The 10,119-nt window shown below is 47.9% G+C and overlaps 1 protein-coding gene across 1 annotated transcript in view; it reads right to left on the minus strand.

Moving 5' to 3' along the window:
• LOC109925556 (alpha-tectorin-like) overlaps positions 1-10,119 on the minus strand; it is a 38,097-nt gene that overhangs the window by 13,504 nt on the left and 14,474 nt on the right. Inside the window, exons 8-11 of the mRNA XM_048620608.1 lie at positions 6,129-6,328; positions 4,704-5,084; positions 3,217-3,503; positions 1,291-1,559 (exon numbers count right to left, since the gene is read on the minus strand). Of these exons, the coding sequence (XP_048476565.1) occupies positions 1,291-1,559; positions 3,217-3,503; positions 4,704-5,084; positions 6,129-6,328 (1,137 nt within the window). The remainder of the gene's footprint in view (positions 1-1,290; positions 1,560-3,216; positions 3,504-4,703; positions 5,085-6,128; positions 6,329-10,119) is intronic.

Consider the following 10,119-nt stretch of genomic DNA (forward strand, 5'->3'; position numbering starts at 1 on the left):
AGAACATAGAACATAGAACATAGAACATAGAACATAGAACATAGAACATAGAACATAGAACATAGAACAGTACAGGCCCTTTGGCCCATGATGTTGTGCCGACCTACTATCCTACTAAGATCAATCTCCTGTAGTCTCCTGATTATGTGCCCATTACCAACTGTACACTTTGATATTAAAAAAACCCCTGTCTCTTGTACAGAGCTGAGTTTGTTTAACTAATTAAAACAGAAAGTGCAGGAGAAACTCAGCAAGTCTGGGAGAATCCATGGAAAGAGAAACGGATAGAGTTAATGTTTTAAGTCCAGCCTGACTCTTGTTCAGAGCATTGAACTTGAAACATTAGCTCTGTTTTTCTCGCCACAGATGCTGCCAGACCTCCTGAGATTCTCTAGCACTTTCTGTTTTTATTTCAGATTTCCAGCATCTGCAGTATATTGATTTTATGAGCTTGTTCAACTTCTTATGATAAATTACAGATTGACAGAATGGCAGACGGAGTTTAATTTAGATAAATACAATGTGTTGCATTTTGGTGGGTCATACCATGGAAGGACTGACACAGTCAATGGTAGGCTCCTGGGGAGTGTTAGGACAAAGGCTGAAAGCTCCCTGAAAGTGGAGTCACAGGTAGATAGGGCAGTGAAAGAGGCTTTCGGTATTCTAGCTTTCATTGTCATTGCGTTGAGTATAAGAGTTGGGATGGCTTTTTGCAGCTTTTCCCCATGGTAGGGGAGTCTAAAACTAAACGGCATAGGCTTAAAGCTAGAGAGGCAAGGTACAAAAAGGTCCAGAGGGGCAGGGTTTTTTCACACAGAGGGTGGTGAGAGTCTGGAATGGCCTGCTGGAGGTATTGGTGGAAGTGAATACAGTTTTGTCATTTAAGAAATATTTAGGCAGATACATAGATAGGATAGGTATGGAGGGAATATGGGCCAGATGTAGGCAAATCGGACTAATTTAATGGTGAAGACTGGGCAGCTTAAAGGGCCTGTTTCCATGCTGCAGGCCTCAATGAATCGGTGACTATATGACTCTAACTGCTACAGACAAGCGGCCTTCCCACTTTAAACATGTAACTAACACCAGCTTGAAAGCTGTTACCCTACAGCAGTATCTGACTCCTAATCCATGTCTAAATCACAGAAGATTTTACCAGGACTTAACATGGAAATCACAACTTGCTTGTTCTATGTCTCACCCAAGTGCAGTCACTGACTCTGGGCTTTTTTCCTGGACTTTTCGCTCCTGAATTTACAGCAAATACAAGGAAGGTAAATAGATTCTTACGGCAATTTTGGCTGGCCTGCCATGATGGAATGGAAACCCCTTGTATGGTACATGCCCTTTCATAGCCTGCAATGGCATCGCACAACAGGAGATTGCTTGTCCCATATGCACACAGGTCATACACACACGATGTGTAGTAATTGGTGGGGTCTAGGTACCAGTGACATTCCGAGAAAGGTCCGGTCTCATTGACGATGATTGAGCACAGTGATTCAAACTGGAATCGGCGTGGACAGTCCAGCTCAATGTTGTGATTGTCGTCCTGGCAACTACAGGAAAAACAAGACTTCAATTACAAATAAAATAATGGTCACGTCATTCATCACACCCTCAATCCAAATACATGGAAAATATTGCTGACAGTTCGTGGCATTGTTTGATGGGGGACAGTGTAGAGAGAGCTTTACTCTGTATCTAACCCCGTGCTGTCCCTGTTCTGGGAGTATTTGATGGGGGGACAGTGTAGAGGGAAGTCCACACTGTATCTAACCCTGTGCTGTCCCTGTCCTGGGATTGTTTGATGGGGGACAGTGTAGAGGAGCTTTACTCTGTATCTAACCTTGTGCTGTCCCTGCCCTGGGAGTGTTTGATGGGGGAGAACAGTGTAGAGGCAGCTTTACTCTGTATCTAACCCCTTGCTTTCCCTGTGCTGGGAGTGTTTGATGGGGGAACAGTGTAGAGGAAGCTTTACTCTGTATCTAACCCGGTGCTATCCCTGTCCTGGGAGTGTTTGATGGGGGACAGTGTAGAGGGAGCTTTACTCTGTATCTAACCCCGTGCTGTCCCTGTCCTGGGATTGTATGATGGGGGACAGTGTAGAGGGAGCTTTACTCCGTATTTAACTCCATGCTGTCCCAGTGCTGGGATTGTATGATGGGGTGATTATGTAGGTGGGGATATAATTCAGTTTGGGACATGAGCTAGTCCAGTCTGTGGACAGTAAAGGTCAGTCACTGTTCCTACTTCCCGATTTCCTGAGTGGGGATTATCTGCTCTGGTTTAGTTGAATATCCTGGGAGCAGCCACTGTCCAGGGTTCTGAATGAAGCTCCCTCTAGTGGCCGTTCATCCTATTGGTACAGATGCTGACAATGTGATCTCCTCCACATGGGGGAAATGTAGCGTAGACTGGATGGTCGCTTCGCACGATACCTACATTTTGTTCGCAAAAAATGACCCTGAGCTTCCAGTTCCCTGCCACTTCAACACACCACCTTGATCCCTGGTCAACATCTCTGCCTCAGGCTTGCTGCAGTGTTCCAGCACAGCTCAGCACAAGCTGGAAAAACAGACCATCTTGTTCCTCTTGGGGACTCTACAGCTTCTGAACACAATATTGAGTTTAACAACTTTAGGGCTTGAGCTCTCCCATGTCCTTACCCCAACAAACACACACCAGGCCTTGTTATCACACAGTCTGCTATTACTCACAACCCATTGTTAGCCACTAACAGTCCCCATTAACAGCTATTCACCCTCCCAGCCAGTTATCCACTCCTTTGTCGGCCCAACTTTTATTCTCTCTCTTTGGGCTCTATCCCCACCTATTGTTTACTCTGTACGCCCTCCCCACCCTATCTTCTGCATAAAAACTAACACATTGCCAGCTACAAAAGCTGAAATTGCTGGAAAAGGTCTGCAGGTTTGGCAGCATCTTTGGAGAGAAATCAGAGTTAATGTTTTGGGTCCAGTGATCTTTCCTCAGAACATCTTCCTAGCTACCATCATTTCCGAGGAAGGGTCACTCGACTGGAAATGTTAGCTCTGATTTCTCTCCACAGACGCTGCCAGACCAGCTGAGATTTTTCAACATTTTCTGCTTCTATTGGTACATTCGTGGTCAGCTCAGAGGGTGGGGCACAGTGACCACTTCCCCCTTAAATCCTGCATGGCCCGTGTGTCTAATGGTGTAGGTTGAAAACTCTACCTCAAGTCGTTGTTTTCCGTCTTCCAGGAATTGCCAAACTCCGTGTCACTCCTGGCTGTCTGCCCACTTGGCAGAACCTTGTCATCCATCATGTTCCCGTTGAAATTCCCGCACATCCCACACAGTCTGTTTGCATACTCAGGCCCCACCTTCACCAACACGGTACTCCTCCCGTCGTACTGTACCTCCACATTGGTGACCGTGTCAACTACAATAAAGCCAGCGGACTGCGAGATGCTGGCCAAGCCCAGGATATTGTGGGGTATCGATACGGCTGTGCCATTCACCTGGGAAGGAGAGTGCACGTCCACAGTTAACATAGAACTGTACAGCACGGGAACAGGCCCTTCGGCCCACAATGCTGTGCCGAACATGATACCAAATGAAACTAATCCCTTCTGCCCACCCTTGGTCCATTCCTTGCATATCCATGTGCTTATCTAAAAGCCCCTTAAATGCCCCTATCGTATCTGCCTCCAGCCCCACCCCTGGCAGCATGTTCCACTCTCCTACCATTCTCTGTGTAAAAACCTTGCCCCTCACATCCCCTTTGAACTTGCCCCCTCTCACCTTAAATGCATGCCCCTAGTTTTAGACATTTCAACTCTGGGAAAAAGATTCTGACCGTCAAACCCATCTATGCATCTCATAGTTTTATAGACTTCTATCAGGTCTCTCCTCAGCCTCTGCTGCTCCAGAGAAAGCAACCGAGTTTTTCTAGCCTCTCCTTATAGCTCGTACCCTCTAATCCAGGCAGCATCCTGGTAAACCTCTTCTGCACAATGGGTTTCCCTCACTCTGTAAATAGAATCTACTTGACGAGGCCACCTACCCTCTGTAGCTAAAACCATCTGCTCCTTTGTGACCACTCACTATCTGATGCTGCTGACATACTGGGTAAAGGCCTCACAGAGTGGCCATGTGAATGAAAGGATCATCAAGAAGTGGCAGGAGGTCACTCGGCCTTTGTCTCTGTGTCCGGCCCTTCAGAGGATACCCTGCCAATCAATGGCCCTTGGGCCCTGCAGCCTTCCCTGTATATTCTCTTCAGATGACCATCCAAATAGACGCTAAATTACCTCATTGAGCTTCCCATCCCCTCTGCGTCAGGTAGGGTGTCTCAGATTGCTCTCCCCCCTCAGGTCTCTGAGCAAGGGGGTTATGATTGCATCATTCACCGATTGCTTCCGATCTCTCTGTCTCTCTGCTACTCGATCATTCAGCAAAATGTGAAAATGCTTCACCCTCTACGCTCTGCCCAGGTTTCTCAGGATTTGGATGTGGGGCATCGGGGAAAGCAGGAACAGGCCATCGAGTTGCATGACCACAAGGAACAGGTTCAAAGGGGTGAATAAGTCTGCTCCGACTCCTGCTTTTTGTGAGCATCTCAGTCAACCCTTTCCCTTAACCTCCTCTTCTCCCAGACTGGACTGAGACAAAAAGTCGCGACTGATTACTCCCAACGGCACTGTGGGAACCAGACTTACCAGCACTCCTTGGCCACTCTGGATGGTGATGTGAAGCCCTGGCAGATAGACATATACACGGGACACAAAGGACACCAGGTTGTTCCGCCGGTGTTGGTTCTGGGCCGTTACTCGGAACCAGTTCGCCGAGAAGGGGCTGCAGACCTTGGCCACGTCATAGTTGCAGGTTCCCTGGAAGTGTGTGACTGCACCATCAAAACTGATGTAGTGAGGGTCCCCGGTCACCATGCAGGTTTTGAACAAAGTGAGGCAGCCTCTGGCCCCCCTCCTCAGAGTGCATCGCTCTGTTGCTCGGCAGCCTGCTGGAACACACCGCACCTCGTTCCTGGCCAGGCAGTGGCATCGGGAGCTGCAGTCAGCTGTTAGCCTGCTCTCCCCCATCTGCAAGGAAAGGGCACCATCACAAACACAGTCTCATCAGCCTCCTTACTGAAGGGAGGGAATAAATACACTGGAGCATGTTGGCTGGTTTGGCTCCTGGAATGGAGTGGGTTAGGAAGGGTGGTACACAGACTGGGCTTGTTTCCATCGGGATTAAACAGTCTGGACAAGATGAATGTCAGAAGGATGTCCCTTGGTATGGATCAGTCCAGAATTAGGGAGTACTGTTTAAAAATTAGGGTCACGCAGTTAGGATAGCAGCAACAGGGCTCTGGTGGTGCAGTGGTAGTATCCCTATCTCTGAGCTTGAAAGTCCAGCCTGCTCCAGAGGTATGTAATAAGATCCCTGAACAGGTTGAGGAGAAAAATATCTAGGACAATGATGAGGAGAATGTTTTTGCTGTCTCTCAGAGAGGATTGAGAGGCTGTGGAACTCTCTGCCTCAGGAGGCAGTGGGTAGAGGCATCATTGAGTATTTTTGAGAATAGATTATTGTCGGGCAGGGAATCAAAGGTGGTCAATGTGGGGACATGGAAATGTGGGAAACTCAAATGGATCAATCAGAACCTAAGTGAATGTTGGAATAGGGTCGAGGGGTGGTATGGTCCATTTCCAATAGTGGTGAATGGCTGGGTGACCTCTAAACCACCTTGGCCTTGCACTACCCCATCCTCCAACCCCAACCTCCCCAACACCCCCCCCTCCCAAGCCCCCCCCCTCCCAACCCCGCCCTTCCCAACACCACCCACTCCCAACCCCGCACTCCCAACAACCACCCCACTCCCAACCCCGCCCTCCCCAATACCACCCTCTCTCAACTCCACCCTGTCCAACACCCCCACACTCCCAACTCTGCCCTTCCCAACACCCCCCACCCCCAACCTCACTCTCCCCGACACACCCCACTCCCAACCCTGCCCTCCCCAATACCACCGTCTCCCAACTCCGCCCTCTCCAACGCCCACCCAATCCCAACTCTGCCCTCCCCAACGACCCCCACTCCCAACACTCCCTCCCCAACTGGGACACATCGCATGAACCCACCTTCAAATACACCCCATCATGGATACAGCCACACTGCTCAGACGGGACACAACTGTCCCCACTTCTCAAGTAACCACGGTCACAGAAACATCCCTCAGCACACTCCTGAGCACAGGACGATCCCACAGAAACATCTGCACAGTTCCCATCACATGGGTTTCCGCACACCTCGAAATGACTGTTCTCTGGGCATCGCACACCTGTGGGGAGAAGGAACGGCAGATCGCGTCCTGAAATGGGTAACTCTCAGAGAGAGAGAGAGAGCTCTGCCAACAATGTCTGGGAGCCTACTCCCAGCAACATGCCCTCATCATCTCAACAATACCAGCAAAGAAACGCTGTGGTGTCCTCACAAGAGAGGGTGAGAGACTTGCCTGCACCTCATCCCCTGGAACTACGATGTTGTGGCCATTATGGAGCCTTGGATAACACAGGGGCAGGAATGGTTGTTGGATGTTCCAGGGTACAGATGTTTCAAAAGAAATAGGGAGGGAGGTAAAAGAGGTGGGGGAGAGGCATTGCTAATCAGGGATGGTATCACAGCTGCAGAAAGAGAGGTCGTGGAGAAGGGTTTATCCACTGAGTTAGTACGGGTGGAAGTCAGAAACAGGAAAGGAGCAGTCACTTTATTGGGAGTTTTCTATAGAAACCCTCCAGTAGCAACAGAGACATTGATAAACAGATTGGGAGACAGATTTTTGAAAGGTGCAGAAGTAATAGGGTTGTTGTCTTGGGCGACTTCCCTAATATAGACTGCAAATAGTTTGGATGGGGCAGATTTTGCCAGGTGTGTCCAGGAAGGATTTCTGACTCAATATGTAGATAGGCTGACTAGAGGGGAGGCCATATTGGATTTGGTGCTTGGCAACGAACCAGGTCAGGTGTCAGATCTCTTGGTGGGAGCGCATTTCGGTGATAGTGATCACAACTCCCTGACTTTTACTATAGTCATGGAGAGGGATAGGAGCAGACAGTATGGGAAAGTATTTAATTGGGAAGGGGGAATTACAATGCTATTAGGCAAGAATTATGGAGCACCAATTGGGATCAGATGTTCTCAGGGAAATGCACGATAGAAATGTGGAGATTGTTTAGGGAGCAGTTGCTACAAGTACTGGATAGGTTTGTTCCACTGAGGCAAGGAAAAGATGGTAAGGTGAAGGAACCTTGGATGACAAGACATGTTGAAAACCTAGTCAAGGGGAAGAAGGAACCTTACTTAAGATTGAGGAAGCAAGGATCAGACAGGGCTCTAGAGGTCTACAAGGGAGCCAGGAAGGAACTGAAGAATGGACTTAGGAGAGCTAGAAGAGGGGTAGTATCAAGGAAACCCCATGTCTTTCTATACTTACATGAGGAACAAGAGGATGGCCAGTGTGAGGGTAGGGCCAATCAGAGATATTGGAGGGAACTTGTGTGCGGAGTCAGAGGAGGTAGGGGAGGTCCTTAATGAATACTTTGCTTCAGTATTCACCAGTGAGAGGGACCTTGACTTTTGTGAGGACAGCATGAAACAGGCAGATATGCCTGTTGATGATAGGAAGGAGGATGTGCTCGAAATCTTGAAAAACATAAGGATAGATAAGTCCCCTGGGCCAGACAGGATATACCCAAGGTTACTACGGGAAGCGAGGGAAGAGATTACTGCCCCTTTGGCAATGAACTTTGTGTCCTCACTGTCCACTGGAGTGGTACCAGAAGATTGGAGGGTGGCAAATTTCATTCCCTTGATCAAGAAAGGGAATAGGGATAATCCTGGAAATTACAGAACAGTCAGTCTTACTTCTGTGGTGGGCAAATGATTGGAGAGGATTCTGAGAGATAGTATTTATGATTATTTGGAAAAGCACAGTTTGATTAGAAATAGTCAGCATGGCTTTGTAAGGAGCAGGTCATGCCTAACAAGCCTTATTGAATTCTTTGAGGATGTGACAAAACGCAACGATGAAGGTAGAGCAGTGGATGTGGTGGATATGGATTCTAGCAAGGAATTCGAGAAGGTTCCACATGGTAGGCTCATTCACAAAGTAAGGAGGCATGGGATTCAGGGAAATTTGGTTGTTTGGATACAAAACTGGTTGTCCAATAGAAGACAGAGGGTGGTAGTAGATGGAAAGTATTCAGCCTGGAGCTCGGTGACCAGTGGTGTTCCGCAGGGATCTGTTGTGGGACCTCTGCTCTTTGTGATCTTTATAAATGACTTGGATGAGGAAGTGGAAGGGTGGGTTAGTAAGTTTACTGATGATACAAAGGTTGGTGGAGTTGTGGACAACGTGGAGGACTGTTGAAGGTTCCAACGGGACATTGACAGGATGCAGAGCTGGGCAAAGAAGTGGCAGATGGAACTCAGCCCAGAAAAGTGTGAAGTGATTCATTTTGGAAGGTCGAATTTGAATGCAGAATACAGGGTTAATGGCAGGATTCTTGGCAGTGTGAAGGAACAGAGAGATCTTGGGGTCCATGTCCATAGATCCCTCAAAGTTGCTACCCATGTTGATAGTGTTGTAAAGAAGGTGTATGGTGTGTTGGCTTTCATTGGCAGGGGAATTGAGTTTAAGAGCTGTGAGGTTATGCTGTAGCTGTATAAAACTCTGGTTAGACCACACTTAGAATATTGTGTTCAGTTCTGGTCACCTCATTACAGGAAAAGTGTGGAAGCTTTAGAGAGGGTGCAGAGGAGATTTACCAGGACGCTGCTTAGACTGGAGGGCAGGTGTTATGAGGACAGGTTGAGGGAGCTAGGGCTTTTTTCATTGGAGCGAAGAAGGATGAGAGGTGACTTGATAGAGGTTTACAAGATAATGAGAGGCATAGATGGAGTGGATAGTCAGAGACTTTTTTCCCAGGGCGGGAATGACTATTACGAGGGAGCATAATTTTAAGGTGATTGGAGGAAGGTATAGGGGAGATGTCAGAGGTAGGTTCTTCACACAGAGAGTGGTGGGTGTGTGGAATGCGCTGCCAGCAGTGGTAGTGGAATCTGATACATTAGAGACTTTTAAGCAACTCTTGGATAGGCACATGGAGGATAGTAAAATGTAGGGTATGCAGGGTAGATTGATCTTAGTAGGATAATAGGTCGGCACAACATCGTGGGCCGTAGGGCCTGTACTGTGCTGGACTGTTCTATGTTCTATGTTCTATATGTTCTATGTTCATCGCCTCCAGAGGAGTTAAAGTATAACCTGCAACTGTCTATTCCTGAGCACCCTGTTCTCTACTCAAACTGGCATAGAAAATAGGAGCACGACTAGGCCACTCAGACCCTCAAACCTGCTCCACCATTCAATACAATCAGAGCAGAGACCCGTGTTCCCACTCTCTAGCACCCGCCCCCATACCCTTTCATACCTGTAGCCCTAAGAACTCTGTCGAACTCCTTCTTGAAAATGTTCAATGTTTTGGACTCAACTGTTTTCTGTGGCACAGGATTCCACAGGCTCGCAGCTTTCTGGGTGAAGACATTTCTCCTCATCCCAAACCTACATGGTCAACCCCATATCATTAGACTGTGGGGAGACGATGGCCTGGTGGTATTGCCAGATTATTAATACAAAAATTCCACTAATGTTCTGGGGACAGATATGGTTGACTCTTAAGTGCCCTCTGGGGGGAATTGATGCTGGTCCAGTCAGAGATGCTCGCATCATATGAGTGAATAAAAGGATTCCTGGTTCTGAACTCCTCAGTTATCAGGAACGTTCTTCCTGCATCTATCCTGTCCAGTCCCATCAGTATTGTGCAGGTTTCTAAGACAGCCGATCCCAATTCTTCTAAACTCCAGTGAATATAATTCGAAACGGCCTGGTGTGTCTTCATGTGTCAGTCCTGCTATCCCAGAAATCAGTACAGTAAAAGTCAATTGCACTTCCTCCAACACCAGAACATGCAAACTCTTATAAGGAGATCAAAACTGCAACATAGTCTCACTAAACTCCTTGGACATCGAGAGCAAGATATCCCCTGCTCTTGTAAATGAATCGTCTTCCCA

The sequence above is a fragment of the Rhincodon typus genome, chromosome 47 (assembly GCF_021869965.1).
Source record: "Rhincodon typus isolate 14 chromosome 47, sRhiTyp1.1, whole genome shotgun sequence".
In the NCBI taxonomy this organism is placed as follows: domain Eukaryota; kingdom Metazoa; phylum Chordata; class Chondrichthyes; order Orectolobiformes; family Rhincodontidae; genus Rhincodon; species Rhincodon typus.